Raw genomic sequence first — 16,583 nt, forward strand, 5'->3', positions numbered from 1 at the left:
CTTGAACAGCAAATCGGCAGAGCCAGATGATAAAGGGCCACAGAGTGTGCTACCAAAGTCCTTTTTTTGCCTGAGTTTTGTTTGTCTTGGCAGACTCCGAAACTCATGATTTTTATCTTTGTTTTTTCTCTTTTAATTGGTTATTAGAACACACTTGCGGAAAGGGTAAGTGTAGCTGCCTTGCTGGGTTACCGGGACTCGACTCAGCTTAATTAGGACTGCGCTTATGCCCGGACCCTCTCTGTTCAGCCGTAAAGTATCTTTTAGCAGATCTTGGGGATGACAAGGCCTGCCTTCCACACAGCCATGCATTCCTATAACCTCTCTAGAATTAGGGTTTACATATAATTTCTCACCATGACTCTGGCTTGAATGATCCTGCCCCAGAGGACTGAATACGCCAGTGCTCGGCCCAGCAACAGGATCGGGAGATGGTCTCACTGCACTTGTGCTCGTTCCCACATTGCTTTGTTCCTGAAATATTACCGTTATAAGAGTTAGTCCATATAGATCTCGAAAAATGGTGCTTTTTTTTCCCCCACAGCTCCCAACCCCACACAGCCATTGGCCATCCTGATCAAGGCCTTGAGGGAGCGACGGGCCAAAAAACGAACTTCCCAAACTATACTCATGAAGAGTATCCAGTATAGCTAGTGATGCACATCCAGAAATCTACTTTGCTGCCTCTGTGAAGGATCAGACCCAACCTATTCTTGGTGGGGAAAGGCCCTTTTCTTTCCTCTCGCCAGAAGGAGGGCTGAGGGCTGTGCTTGCTTATTTGCTGGTCATCAAGAGCACTTTCTGGTTGGATTAGGCTAAAGACGTTTAGAGGCAGATTTTGGACGTTACCCACGAGAATACAGATAACTCTCAGAAATTCCCTATCCAAGCCATTTTGTGAGTGTCTCAGAAATTAATCGCACGCTGGCCTGTTAGCCTTGTTTGGTCAAAAGTTCCACTAATGGAAGCGCAGACTGAAAAAAATTTCAAAAGCCGTGGTGGGGAATGGAGGATTCTGGAGGGGTCAGGGTTGAAAAATTGTCTTAGGAGGAGTACGTAGGGCCTTAGTTCCACACTAGAGATGGAGGTATTCCTATTTGTATATGAATAACCCCACCCACAGGTGCAGACAATTGATCATAATCAGGTATTTTAAGTTGAAAGACAGACATTTCTATTTCCTCAGGTAGTATACAGTACATTTGAAATGAAAGATAGAAAAAAATTGAGTGGCACTGAAATTTTCCTCACTTCTTTTGTGTAATTCGTAATGTTTAGCGATATGCTAAAACAGTACAGAAACCAGGAGGGCCGTTAGCAGCCATTCATAATTGACAACAATTGGGTTGGGGGGGGATTTCCAATCTCTCGAAGGGTCTGCAATCCAGACAGAAGTGTTATTTTGACACTCAGTTTGAGATTCCCTTGGCCGCTCCATCCCACTTCCCTTACTGCCTCTACCTTTCCGTCGCCCACCCTTCATTTCCCCTGCATACACCGTTTCTTTAGATTTCTTTCTTTCTTTCTTTCTTTTTTTGTATGTTGGGGGGGGGAATGTTTCAAAGTCAGCCAGGCTGTGTTAAAAAGGGATTCTCTGGCATTATTTGTTTTAAAGAGAGTATCTTCCCTCCCTCCTCTAGTTTGTTGTAAAAGAAATTTATTAAACAAACATCTGACCTAAACAACATAAATCTAATACCACAATAAAATACAATTACATAATAAACTGGTGCCACCATCATCCTCAGGATGAGCATTAATAATGTTTTAAATTACATTAAGTCCATTCATCATTGTGTTCTAGTCTATTTCCCTCCATCTCATAGTTAATCAGGTCCAAACACATTGGCTGCTTAGTAGCTACAGTCTTAGGACACAATCCGGAGATCCATTTTTTTACTCCATGGGTAAAAAGGTGTGTGTCAACCTCACATAGGCCATGCTTTCCATGTCCTGGCAGAGCTCTTCTAAGAGGCATGGGATGTGATGATTTGTGTTTTTATATGTATTAGAATGTGATATGTAGTCCTAAGATTGTCCCAATAGCCTCCATCTTGATTTAATTTCTGTGTCTGTGGTAGGAAAATTTTACATGCTGTGTCAGAGAAGCTTCGTTCTCTGATTATCTAGTTGCTAAGGAGAGCCAGAGAGTTACATTCCTGGTAGTCATAATAATTCTGCCACAAAACATGATAACAACTCAAGCTCCCATGAGAAAGTCAGGAGGAGGTGTTCCTTATGAGGCATCCTGGGAAGAAGAAGGAAGTTGGTAGGAGTTGGGAAAAAGATGGCGTTTGACTGAGAAAGGACAGACATATGGTTTTTCCCAAAATCCATTATAACTTTTGACTGGAGCTTTTTGCCCACAAGGACTTTTGGATTACAACAAGAATCTAACCTTTCCTGACGGACTATGGACTATGGAGTCACAGGATACGTAAGAAAGACAACGCCTATGCATAATTCTAGCTTAGTATGTTTTCTTGTGTTATTTTTCTTCGCTGGAGTTTGTGGGGTGGTCTGTCTGACTTGATATGGAAATGTTACTGACTGAAATACTTTGCTATAATCTGAATTCTTTTCTGAATTATCTTTCTGAATAAAAGCAATAATGTTTAAGATTGCATGCATTGGTCTCTTGTAGAAACTAGCCTAACTAATTGGCCATGAATATTTTGCTACCTTATAGAGCCCAGATTAGCCTGAGTGTAAACTCATGGACTGTCTGTGTTGGTTGCTTTTTCTTAACCAAGGGGATGGACTTGAGGAAGGAGTGTTAGTCACGGCCTGGCTGAGAAATTGGGCTCATCTTAGCTAATAAGGACTGGCTAAATTCCGAAATCTCTCCATCCCTGGCACCCCTAAATCTCCTTGGAGACGGGGGTAGCTTACAAGGGAGGGGATCTCATGGGCAGAGCCTCACATAGAAGGAAATTCAAGTAGACACTGAAGATGTGGATCCTCTCTTAAAACATCCCCACCTTTTCTTTCCCGTTCTTAGGGCAGCATTTTGCAAAATTCTTACGCAACCCCTAACATTCTCCTGAAGGCAGGAGACCCGAATTGGGCTGACATACTTACTAGATTAACAGTCAACGAATCAGGAGTGGGTGAATGAGAGGAAAGAAAACTTCTCAAGGTCTCTGTAAAATCAAGAGGAAAATGTTTCAATATTTCCTTTGTTCTTCTTTCCCGAGATATCCACAGTAAAAAACGAATATGAAAATACTGATTTCCCCTATCCAATCTGTTTAACTATCCTTGGGAAATTTGGGAAGGAACTGTTTAAGGAAGATGGAAAGATCTATAAGGAATGGGGAAGAAAACCTCCAAGCCTGACCCCATAACTGCCAGGGTCTCTCCTCTGAGGAGTCCAAGGGCTCTTCGTCCTCCTCCTCTTCCTCCTCAGACTTCCACTCCTTAGATATGGAAAGGATCCTGAAACACATCTCACCTTTCACGAGAGATAGCAAGCGACAGGCAGAGATATCCTGCTGCTCTTTCCGATTGGAGATCTAATTCTCCTACTACTCAGATCACGGTTATTGGCGAGACTTCTTATTATTTCCACTTCCCTCCCACTTGGGGACAGGCAGGATGGACCCACGACCACGACTGCTCTCAGATACTTATGAGGATTCCTCATCCCATCCCACTCCTTTTCCAAGAGAGAATGTAAGCAAGGCAGGAGAGATCCCACAACCATCCCTGATTCAAGACAGCAATGGGATTGCAACTAGAGATGGGGGCATCCATATAAACATATGAGTAACCTCGCACAGATGAACATCATGAGGGTCCGGCCCCCGGGGGCCAGACAGGCCACTCACCTGTCCGCTGCTGCTGCGGGCTCCATGCCCCCTTCCAATTGCTCCAGAGCAGGTGAGTGGACGGGCAGGCACAAGGGGGGGGCGGACCCTCGTTATGTCTACCTGTGCGTATACGAATATGAATAGCCCCATCTCAAATTACCAATGTTATCTCTGGTTGTGTTTCCCGTGTGGAACAGAAGAGGGCCAGGAGGATATTTTAATTCTCGTATCTTGAAGATGGAGAATGGCTGCAGGATTCCACCCGGACCACTCACTCATGTTTCCCATGAGCAACACAAATATGGGAGGGAGATATCCCATCGTTCGCCTGCTTTTATCCTGAACTCGGGAGAAACAAGGCGTTCCTGGTGGGGAAGAAAGCTTGGAGGCTCAACCACCCCTCCGTAAGAAGAAGGGGAATGGTTTTTCGGGAAGGGGCAGATCTAGGTGTCAGATGAAGAGCAGATCTCAATTGATCCCAGGAAAGTAATCAAGCCAGCAGAGTTAATTTACTTTCCTCCTCCCGGCTACAAAGACTCTCTAAAAATCTTCCTTGTCCAAAGGTAAAAGTATAGAATATGCATATGATTTATAACAAATGTAAAGTTGCTTTCTGTTTGCTGCTAATAAAGCATTACAAAACATTACACAGAATACTATTTGTTTTTGTGTTAAGTATTTGTCACTTGCCGTAACTTCAGGAGGAGGTGCCAGAGGGCATCTGAGTTACATGAGAATGTATGAACATGGGAAGACCCCTGCTGGATCAGGCCAAGGGCCCATCTCGTCCAGCTTCCTGTATCTCAACGTGGTTCTGCCAGATGCCTCTGGGAGCACTTCAGACACGAGATCCTTGTCTCCTGATCCCCCCCCCCGCATTTGACATTTGGAAGGGCCTTCCTTCGAAGCCTGGAGATTGTACATCCCCATTGTGGCTTGTCACCTGGGATGGGATTTTCCTCCAGAATCCTGCCCCATCCGGTTTTCAAGGCATCTAGGCCACATGCCACCACCACCACATGCTGTGGCAAGGAGTTCCACAGACTAACAACACGCTGGATGAAGAGATATTTTCTTTTGTCTCTTCTCACTCTCCCAACACTCATTTGGGGTGGGTTCCCCCTGGTTGTGGTATTGCATGAGGGGGGGAAAGAGCTTCGCACTGTTCACGTTCTCTAACTGATGCATAATTTCATACAGCTCAATCATGTTCCCCCCTCCGGCGCCTTTTCTCTACACTAAACAGCCCCTAACGGTGTAGCCTTTCCTCAGAAGGGAGGGGCCCCCACCCAGGCATCCTTTGAGTCGCTCTGCACCTGGTCAAAATGCCTTGGTCTAGGAGGCACCCAGGAGCTTTGTCAGTCAGCCCTCAGGGTCAGATGCGGATCCCTTTTCCCTTTACTTCCAACACCCTAATTTCTTTTTCTCCACTGGAAAGATCTGTTTGACCTGTCAGGAATCCACTCTCTCTATGAAATGAAGGCAGATGAATTTTATGTTGCTTTGCCCGCTGGAGGTCCATAAGATCCCTGCACTGTTGGCATGTCAACAATTGAATTACAATGATCCGTTATATTAAGTGAAAGCAGTTCTCTTTTGTTTTCCCTTTAATATTTATTTTTTGGATTAACCCAAGCACTGTTCCTGGTGTTCCAACATTAAACCTCACACCATCGGTGCCCACCAAATCCCCCAAATCGGATTGGGTTCCCCTTCATTCCACAATTAGGTTGTTTTTGAAAACGGAAAGAGAACTTTAAAAAGGTAAAAGGCAAGCAGCCCGCCTTGAAATGGCGCTGACGACAGATCCACACCAAATTCGTAGATGAATTAAAACCCATTAAAGGACTCTTGTTCAATTTAGGAAGTGAGGTCTGCCTTCCACACAGCCCGGCATGTCTATAAATTCTCTAGAATTAGGTTTTCTATGTAATTCCTCACCGCGGCTCCGGCTTGAAGGACCCTCCCGCTGAGGAATGAATATTCCAGTGCTCCTCTGAGTGCCTGGATCTGTATGTGGTCGGTTGTGGATTGTGCTTCCTTGCACCTTGCCTTTTTCCTGGAATATGACCATGTTCAGAGTTAGTCCATGTAGATCTGGAAAAATGGTGTGTTGTCTTTTTTGGCCCACAGCTCCCAACCCCACACAGCCATTGGCCATCCTGATCAAGGCCTTCAGGGAGCGACGGGCCAAAAAACCAACTTGCCCAAACTATACTCATGAAGAGTATCCAGTATAGCTAGTGATGCACATCCAGAAATCTACTTTGCTGCCTCTGTGAAGGATCAGACCCAACCTACTCTTGGTGGGGAAAGGCCCTTTTCTTTCCTCCCGCCAGAAGGAGGGCTGAGGGCTGTGCTTGCTTATTTGCTGTTCACCAAGAGCACTTTCTGGTTGGATTAGGCTAAAGACGTTTAGAGGCAGATTTTGGACGGTACCCACGAGAATACAGATAACTCTCAGAAATTCCCTATCCAAGCCATTTTGGGAGTGTCTGAGAAATTAATCGCACGCTGGTCTGTTAGCATTGTTTGGTCAAAGGTTCCACCAATGGAACTGTAGACTGAAAAAAAAATCAAAAGCCAAAATGGGGAATGGGGGAATCTGAAGGGATCAGCGTTGAAAATTAGCCTTAGGAGGAGTACGTAGGGCCTTAGGCCCACACTAGAGATGGGGGTATTCGTATTTGTATATGAATAACTCCACCCACAGATACAGACAATGGATCATAATCACGTATTTTAAGTTGAAAGACAGACATTTCTGTTTCCTCAGGAGGTATACATTTTAAATGAAACATAGAAAAAAATTGAGTGGCACTGAAATTTTCCTCACTTCTTTTGTGTAATACATAAAGTTTAGCAATATGCTAAAATAGTACAGAAACCAGGAGGGCCGTTAGCAGCCATTCAGAACTGACAAAAATTGGGGTGGGGGGGATTTCCAATCTCTCGAAGGGTGTACAACCCAGACAGAAGTGTTATTTTGACACTCAGTTTGAAATTCACATGGCTCCTCCATCCCACTTCCCTTACGGCCTCTACCTTTCTGTCGCCCCCCCCCCTGATTTCCCCTGCATACACAATTTCTTTAGATTTCTTTTTTTGTATGTTTTTTGGGGGGGGTGTTTCAAAGTCAGCCAGGCTGTGTTAGCAAGGGATTCTCTGGCATTGTTTATGTTAAAGAGAGTAGCTTCCCTCCCTCATCCAGTGTGTTTTAAAACAAATTCATTAAACAAACATCTGGTCTAAACAACATAAATCTAATACCAGAATAATATACAATTACATAATAAACCGGTGCCACCATCATCCTCAGGGTGAGAATTAATAATGTTTTAAATTTCATTCAGTCCATTCATCATTGTGTTCTAGTTTATTTCCCTCCATCTCATAGTTAATCAGGTCCAAACACATTGGCTGCTTAGTAGCTACAGTCTTAGGACACAATCCGGAGATCAATTTTTTTACTCCATGGGTAAAAAGGTGTGTGTCAACCTCATATAGGCCATGCTTTCCATGTCCTCCCAGAACGCTTCTGACAGGCAAGGGAGGGGATCCCATGGGCAGAGCCTCACATAGAAGGAAATTCAAGTAGACACTGAAGATGTGGATCCTCTCTTAAAACATCCCCACCTTTTCTTTCCCGTTCTTAGGGCAGCATTTTGCAAAATTCTTACGCAACCGCTAACATTCTCCTGAAGGCAGGAGACCCGAATTGGGCTGACATACTTACTAGATTAACAGTCAACGAATCAGGAGTGGGTGAATGAGAGGAAAGAAAACTTCTCAAGGTCTCTGTAAATTCAAGAGGAAAATGTTTCAATATTTCCTTTGTTCTTCTTTCCCGAGATATCCACAGTAAAAAACGAATATGAAAATACTGATTTCCCCTATCCAATCTGTTTAACTATCCTTGGGAAATTTGGGAAGGAACTGTTTAAGGAAGATGGAAATATCTGTAAGGAATGGGGAAGAAAACCTCCAAGCCTGACCCCATAACCGCCAGGGTCTCTCCTCTGAGGAGTCCAAGGGCTCTTCATCCTCCTCCTCTTCCTCCTCAGACTTCCACTCCTTGGATATGGGAAGGATCCTGAAACACATCTCACCTTTCACTGGAGATGGCAAGGGACAGGGAGAGAAATCCTGCTGCTCTTTCGGATTGGAGATCTAATTCTCCTACTACTCAGATCAGGGCTATTGGCGAGACTTCTTATTATTTCCACTTCCCTCCCCCTTGGGGACACGCAGGATGAATCCACGACCATGACTGACCTCAGATACCACGAGGATTCCTCATCCCATCCCACTCCTTTTCCAAGAGAGAATGTAAGCAAGGCAGGAGAGATCCCACAACCATCCCTGATTCAAGAGAGCAATGGGATTGCAACTAGAGATGGGGGCATCCAGGTATCCATATAAACATATGAGTAGCCTCGCACAGGTGAACATTATGAGGGTCCGGCCCCCGGGGGCCAGACTGTCCACTCACCTGTCCGCTGCTGCTGCGGGCTCCATGCCCCCTTCCAATTGCTCCAGAGCAGGTGAGTGGACGGGCAGGCACAAGGGGGGGGCAGACCCTCGTTATGTCTACCTGTGTGTATACGAATATGAATAGCCCCATCTCAAATTACCAATGTTATCTCTGGTTGTGTTTCCCGTGTGGAACAGAAGAGGGCCAGGAGGATATTTTAATTCTCGTATCTTGAAGATGAAGAATGGCTGCAGGATTCCACCCGGACCACTCACTCATGTTTCCCCTGAGCAACACAAGTATGGGAGGGAGATATCCCATTGTTCGCCTACTGTTATCCTGAACTCGGGAGAAACAAGGCGTTTCTGGTGAGGACGAAAGCTTGGGGGCTCAACCACCCCTCCGTAAGAAGAAGGGGAATGGTTTTTCAGGAAGGGGCAGATCTAGATGTCACATGAAGAGCAGATCTCAATTGATCCCAGGAAAGCAATGAAGCCAGCAGAGTGAATTTACTTTCCTCATCCCGGCTACAAAGATTCTCTAAAAATCTTCCTCGTTGAAAGGTAAAGTTACCGAATATGCATATGATTTATAAGAAATGTAAAATTGTGTGGGTTTTTTTGCTGCTAATAAGACATTGCAAAATAGTACACAGAATATTATTTGTGTTTGTGTTAAGTATTTGTCACTTGCCATAACTCCAGGAGGAGGTACCAGAGGGTATCTTAGTTACATAAGAACGTAAGAGCCTAGGAAGAGCCCTCCTGGATCAGGCCAAGGGCCCATCGCACCCAGCTTCCTGTCTCTCTCCGTGGTCCCTCCAGATGCCTCTGGGAGCATCTCAGACACGAGATCCTTGTCTCCTGATCCCACCCCCAAATCTGGCATTTCGAGGGGCCTTCCTTCGAAGCCTGGAGATTATACATCCCCATCGTGGCTTGTCACTTGGGATGGGATTTTCCTCCAGAATCCTGCCCCATCCGATTTTCAAGGCATCTAAGCCAGATGCCACCACCACTACATCCTGTGGCAGGGAGTTCCACAGAAACCAGTTTTTTATTCCTTTAATTTTAATCTTTTGGATTAACCCTAGCACCATTCCTGGTGTTTCACCATTTAAACCTCACACCATCGGTGCCCACCAAATCCCCGAAATCGGGGTTGGGTTCCCCTTCACTCCACAAAGGAGGTTGTTTTTGAAAAGGGAAAGACAGCTATGAAAAGCTAAAAAGGAAGCAGCCCGCCTTGAAATTGCACTGACGACACATCCACACCAAATTCGTAGAGGAATTCAAACCCATTAAGGTACTATTGTTCAATTTGGGAAGTGAGGTCTGCCTTCCACATAGCCCGGCATGTCTATAAATTCTCTAGAATTAGGTTTTCTATGTAATTCCTCACCGCGGCTCCGGCTTGAAGGATCCTCCCGCTGAGGAATGAATATTCCAGCGCTCGTCCGAGTGCCTGGATCTGTATGTGGTCGGTTGTGGATTGTGCTGGTTTGCACCTTGCCTTTTTCCTGGAATATGACCATGTTCAGAGTTAGTCCATGTAGATCTGGAGAAATGGTGTGTTGTCTTTTTTGGCCCACAGCTCCCAACCCCACACAGCCATTGGCCATCCTGATCAAGGCCTTCAGGGAGCGACGGGCCAAAAAACCAACTTGCCCAAACTATACTCATGAAGAGTATCCAGTATAGCTAGTGATGCACATCCAGAAATCTACTTTGCTGCCTCTGTGAAGGATCAGACCCAACCTATTCTTGGTGGGGAAAGGCCCTTTTCTTTCCTCCTGCCAGAAGGAGGGCTGAGGGCTGTGCTTGCTTATTTGCTGGTCACCAAGAGCACTTTCTGGTTGGATTAGGCTAAAGACGTTTAGAGGCAGATTTTGGACGGTACCCACGAGAATACAGATAACTCTCAGAAATTTCCTATCCAAGCCATTTTGTGAATGTCTGAGAAATTAATCGCATGCTGGTCTGTTAGCCTTGTTTGGTCAAAAGTTCCACCAATGGAAGTGTAGACTGAAAAAAATTCAAAAGCCGAAATGGGGAATGGAGGAATCTGGAGGGGTCAGGGTTGAAAAATTGTCTTAGGAGGAGTACGTAGGGCCTTAGTTCCACACTAGAGATGGGGGTTTTCGCAGTTGTACAGTGGTGCCTCACATTTTTAATTGCCCCGTTTAACGATGAAACCATATTTCGATGAACTTTTTAATGATCGCTTTTGCAATCGCAAAATGATATTTCCTATGGGGGAATTTCACTTTGCAATTATCGGTTCCCTGCTTTGGGAACCGATTCTTCGCAAAACGATGATTTTCCAACTGTTGATTGGCACTTTCAAAATGGCCGTGGGGTAAACAAAATGCTCCCCCGCTTTTTTTTGGGACGGTTTCCTCGCTGCACAGGCACCGAAAATGGCTGACATACTTACTTGATCAACAGTGACCGAATGATGAGAGGGTGAAGGAGGGGGAACAGCATTTCCCAAGGTCTCTGTAAATTCAAGAGAAAAACGTTTTAATATTTGATTCGTTTTTCTTTCCCAAGATACCCACACTTGAAAAGAATATGAAAAAAACTGATTTATTCTATCCAGTCTGTTTAACTATCATTGAGAAATTTGGGAAGGAACTGTTTAAGGAAGATGGAAACATCTGTACGGAATGGAAAAGAAAACCTCGAAGCCTGACCCCATAACCAACAGGGTCTGTCCTCTGAGGAGTCCAAGGGCCCTTCCTCCTCCTCCTCCTCCTCCTCCTCAGACTTCCACTCCTTGGATATAGCAAGGTTCCTGAAACACATCTCCCCTTTCATGAGAGACGGCAAGGGACACGCAGAGAAATCCTGCTGCTCTTTCTGATTGGAAATATAATTCTCCTACTACTCAGATCAGGGGTATTGGCGAGACTTCTTATTATTTCCACTTCCCTCCCCCTTGGAGACACGCAGGATGGATCCACAACCATGACTGATCTCAGATACTACGAGGATTCCTCATCCCATCCCACTCCTTTTCCAAGAGAGAAGGTAAGCAAGGCAGGAAAGATCCCACAACCATCCCTGATTCAAGACAGCAATGGGATTGCAACTAGAGATGGGGGCATCCAGGTATCCATATAGAAATAAGAATAGCCCCGCACAGGTGGACATCATGAGGGTCCGGCCCCCGGGGGCCAGACTGTCCATTCACCTGTCCATTGCTGTTGCGGGATCCACCGTCCCTTCCAATTGCTCCAGAGCAGGTGAGTGGACGGGCAGGTACAAGGGGGGGCGGACCCTCGTTATGTCTACCTGTGCGTATACGAATACGAATACCCCCCATCTCTAATTACAAATGTTATCTCTGGTTGCGTTTCCCGTGTGGAACAAAAGTGAGCCAGGGGGATATTTTATTCTTATTTAGAACCTGAAAGATGGAGAATAGCCACAGGATTCCACCAGGACCACTCAGTCACGTTTCCCATCAGCAACACAAGTGTGGGAGGGAGAAATCCCGTTGTTCGCCTGCTGTTATCCTAAATATGGGAGTAATAAGGCCTTCCTGGGGGAGAAGAAAGCTTGGAGGCTCAACCACCCCTCCGTAAGAAGAAGGGGAATGGTTTTTCAGGAAGGGGCAGATCTAGGTGTCAGATGAAGAGCAGAGCTCAATTGATCCCAGGAAAGCAATCAAACCATCAGAGTTAATTTACTTTCCTCCTCCCGGCTACAAAGACTCTCTAAAAATCTTCCTTGTCCAAAGGTAAAAGTACAGAATATGCGTACAGTTTATAAGAAATATAAAGTTGTTTTTTGTTTGCTGCTAATAAGGCACTGTAAAATACTACACAGCCATAAATTTCTATAACTTCTCTGGAATTAGAGTTTCTATGTAATTTCTCACCGTGCCCCTGTTTTGAATGATCCTGGCACGGAGGGCTGCACGTTCCAGAGACCATCCCAAGACTTCGATGGGTAGAGAATAGAAGTAGGAGTTTAGTTGTTGAAGCATTGCCTTGGACCTGGAATATGACCATAGTAAAAATTAGTCCATGTAGATCTGGGGAAATTATTATTATTATTATTATTATTATTATTATTATTATTATTATTATTATTATTATTATTATTATTATTATTATTATTATTATTATTATTATTATTATTATTATTATTATTATTATTATTATTATTATTATTATTATTATTATTATTATTATTATTGCCCATAGCTCCCAACCCCACAAAGCCTTTGGCCATCCTTTGCTTTTATTTATTGTTTTGACCACTTTGGTCATCCAACTTCCAACAATTTAAAACATAAGTACAAATAATAATAGATACACAAACATAGTGCCAGCTGACCAGATACAATGCTAGCAGATTTAAAAGTACAGAAACAAATACTCATGGTCTCCAAAATGCTGGGTTAAAAACAAAATACAAAAAGATTAAATGTAATTTCACTATTAAAAACTAAGTCATTTCATGTGGGTCTTCAGATGAGGTAATTAAAACTGTGATATCGTTTCTGTTGGATTTCCCCCCTTAAAATACTGATGTGTCTCAAAAATGCTGGCTGTATGTCTGTTGAATTGAATTTTGTTCAATTTTTAGCCAAACATTGAGTCAATGCACAAAACCAATCACAAATCAACAAAACTGCATCTTCATAACCATATATAACAAGTTCCAACATGGCTTCTGTCTGTTTTTTTGTTTGTTATACTTTGTATCCCAAATGGACTTGACAGCAAGGGCTTTCCTGGCTGGAAGCGTTTGCAAAATTATGGTCTAAATGGGGGAATTTCACTTTCTGATGATCGGTTCCCTGCTTCGGGAACCTATTCTTCACAAAACTATGTTTTTCTAACAGCTGATCGGCGGTTACAAATTGGCCGCCGCCCCCGCTTTGTTTAGGGACAGATTCCTCGCTATACGGGCAGTGAAAATGGCCGCCATATGGAGGATTTTCACTGGATGGTGAGTTTTTACCCCATTGGAACGCATTGAACGGGTTTCAATGCGTTTCAATGGGGTTTTTAATTTCGCTTTATGATGTTTTCGCTTAACAGCGATTTTCCTGGAACGGATTATTGTCGTTAAGCGAGGCACCACTGTATTTGACTTAAGCAAACCTGCAAAACAGAAACAAAACGAAACAAAAAACTCCAGCTGAGAGGAGAAGGGCTAAGAGTCATTTCCTTAAGATTTTTAAGAGCTGTTTTTGGATAGAGCTGATTTCCAAAGTGGGTTTGCGGCAGTTTGCCAGCATGAGAAGTTTCAATTTAACAGTAATCTATTAAAGCAAAGAGGAGAAAAGACCTATCAGAAGAGAACATTTTATAGATTTCAAACAGTTTCTTCATGGTTTCTGAAATATTTCTGACACATTTCTTTAAAAGGTGCTTATTTCTTGAAAGAGAAAAGAAATGAGATTTTACGATGTTTAGAATGAGTATGGAGAGAAAGCTCAGTCCCATTTGGATTCAAGAGGCACAAGGGCACCAAAGAGCAGAAAAGAGGGGAGGAGCAAAGACTCGGTCTTCACAATCCCATCAGGCAACCTACCAATTTGCAGGATTTGTGCTCTCTCCCTTCCGGTGCTGAAGCTGTGCTACGGACTAAATGACGACACCAATTCTCCTTACCTGGTGGCATGTTTTCGGTAGAATACAGGGTGCGTAGTAACACTGCCCCTGTTGACAATCTTGTACGGCTCCATAGACAAGAACGACAACATCCATCAGTGGATCATAAATGTCACATTTTTCGTAGTTTGGGACATCCATCAGATATATGTTAGAATAGTGAGCACACAGCTTGTATGTCCAATCCTGCAAGACAAAACCACGGAATTTCATCTATGTAATCAGTTATACCAACTGCAGTATGAAAACACTGATCCGTGATTCATTTTCTTAAGAAAAGAAGCTTAGAAAATAGTGAAAGGGAACTGTATATCTTCGTTTATTCAAAGTCTCATATTTTCAAATTCTATAATTTATGTTCAGCATTTAAATTCAGAAGCTCAGTATTTTCCATTCTAAGGACGACACACAACATTATCTTGACCTAGGAAAGATTTTTTTTAAAAAAATCTGGTTATATTTTGATGCTTACTTTTTCATATTTTCACACGTGACAATACAAGACTTTCGTAAATGATGACACCGTATCCTTTTATCTTTATTAGTAATTTCTTTGGCCATTTTTCCTAAGAAAGTAAGTTATAGGCCTAAATATTCAGTACAAGCAGACTGTTAAAATTTCTGAACATATTCTGCCCACTTAAATTATATTCTCTGACATTTTCTTAAGTCTTCTCTTCACAAAGTATTACAAACAGAAACCATTTGCAATTTGAATGTAATCAAGTCTTTACAAACTACCGTAACTCACCTAATTCACCTCATACCACCAGACTCAATATGGACATCTGCCATTAATTTTGAAGAATCTAACCTGCAGTTTTTTCTGCACTGTCCAAGAAAGATGATTTCCAGCCGGATGAAGTAGGATTTTATCCATGAAAGCTTGCAATTTGTATGATTTTTAGTGCTTCAATAAAGGTATCACTTTATTCTTGCATTTGAGGAATTTAGTCAAATTTCAATCACAACTACAACACTACTTTAATGCACATCCATTTGAATGTGTAACAACCGTTTACCCAAATTATTTGCTTATAAATCCCACCTTTATATGATTTAGAATTATCATTCCTTTTTCAGTACTGAAGAAAAAAAGCATGCATATTTTTCTATCTTCCATATATAGCACCGGCATGTCAATTTTAAGCATTGGTAGGAGAGCCTTTGGAAGCAGCTAAACATGTATGCAGGAGGAAAAACAATCTCTTCAGCTCTGGAACATTCCAGAAATAACTCTATGAAGGTGCAGGACCCAGAGGTGTACGTCATGGAGAGCACAAAGAAGAAGCAGTGATTTCATTTGGGGCAGTGATTGCCCCCAGACTATGGAATGCTCTCCCGACTGAGATTCGTCTGGCGCCGACACTGATGACATTTCGGCGCCAGGTCAAAACCTTCCTGTTCCAAATGGCTTTTTAACTGAAATAATATCAGCTGTAGGTCTGATGGCAATTTTTAGAATATATATTTAATTGCATTTTAATTATTTTGCCCTTTTATTTTGCCTTTTTATTGTATTTTAAATGCTGTAAGCCGCCCAGAGACCTTCGGGTAGTGTGGGCGGCATATAAGTTAAATAAATAAATAAATGAATGAATAAATAAATTTCCTTCTACCTGACAGATGGGAGATCTGGGGGTTTTTTTGTTAGTGCTACAATAGCAGAATTGTGTTGATGGTAAGCAAATACAGTGGTGCCTCGCTTAACGAGTGCACCGTATAACGACAAAATCGCATAGCGATCTCTTTTTTGATTGCTAATGTGATCGCTTACCAATGGCCTCTATGCCCAAAACTCGCATTGCGAAGATCGGTAAGCGCTTACCGAGGGCGCGAAAATGGCGGCGCTATGAGGAAACTTCACTTAACGGTGGCTATAGAAGCCATTGGAACGCATTAAACTAAGTTTAATGCATTCCAATGGCATTTTGCGTCCTGTTTAGCGGTGTTTCCTCATAGCGACGGTTAATCCGGAACAGATTAACCTCGCTATGCGGGGCACCACTGTAATGAATTAATTCAGTTTCTTGTCCTCAACCTGTTTCAGTATTGTAAATTGATTCCAACCATTTCTTCTAACCCGCTCTGACCATTCTGGAGCCCTAATGAGCAACCATTGTTTATCAACACACAAGGATACTCTCATCTCTTCGTTTCATGCATACATCTAAATATTATCTGCTATCCCTCTATTTAAATCCATATTCCATTTTCAGTTATATTCTTACGTGTATATATAGTTTCAACATCTTATCATTTGTTTACCTGCAGCCATAAACTATTGGCTCACATTTGTGTTTCTTTTCTCAAGCTCTCAGTTTCTCTTCAACCAAATGCCCTAACGGAATGACTTAAACAGAATCATTTACTCTTTTTTTTAAAACAATTTCCAAAGAAGTAGCTGGGTTAGTCTGTCTCAGCACGTTGTCAAAAGTAAAGGTGAACTGAATTCCCACCAATATGTAGGTCAAAAACTGAATCCTACCCACCTGGTTCGGAAGGGCTTCCTTAAGTGTTTTGATTCCAACATCAACTGCAATTTTCAGCCATATTTTTTCTTCTAAGCTGGGCGGTCCTAAAAATGCATCAAAAGCTTCCAGCAAATCATTCAATGGGATAAAACACGTCTAGAAAAAAAAAGCAAAGACATGCAAAATAATAA

At 42.9% G+C, this 16,583-nt stretch overlaps 1 protein-coding gene across 14 annotated transcripts in view; it reads right to left on the reverse strand.

Moving 5' to 3' along the window:
• LOC140702810 (solute carrier family 9 member C1) overlaps positions 1-16,583 on the reverse strand; it is a 288,383-nt gene that overhangs the window by 198,371 nt on the left and 73,429 nt on the right. For 13 of the 14 annotated variants that reach the window (XM_078381996.1, XM_078381998.1, XM_078381989.1 and 10 more), the window contains exons 23-31: positions 16,411-16,548; positions 13,919-14,104; positions 12,172-12,289; positions 10,723-10,784; positions 9,688-9,805; positions 7,549-7,610; positions 5,754-5,871; positions 3,082-3,143; positions 357-474 (exon numbers count right to left, since the gene is read on the reverse strand). In XM_078381996.1, coding sequence (XP_078238122.1) covers positions 357-474; positions 3,082-3,143; positions 5,754-5,871; positions 7,549-7,610; positions 9,688-9,805; positions 10,723-10,784; positions 12,172-12,289; positions 13,919-14,104; positions 16,411-16,548 — 982 coding nt within the window. The remainder of the gene's footprint in view (positions 1-356; positions 475-3,081; positions 3,144-5,753; positions 5,872-7,548; positions 7,611-9,687; positions 9,806-10,722; positions 10,785-12,171; positions 12,290-13,918; positions 14,105-16,410; positions 16,549-16,583) is intronic. The other variant, XM_078381997.1, reaches the window with a different exon arrangement.

Source organism: Pogona vitticeps, chromosome 15 (assembly GCF_051106095.1).
Source record: "Pogona vitticeps strain Pit_001003342236 chromosome 15, PviZW2.1, whole genome shotgun sequence".
Classification (NCBI taxonomy): Eukaryota; Metazoa; Chordata; class Lepidosauria; order Squamata; family Agamidae; genus Pogona; species Pogona vitticeps.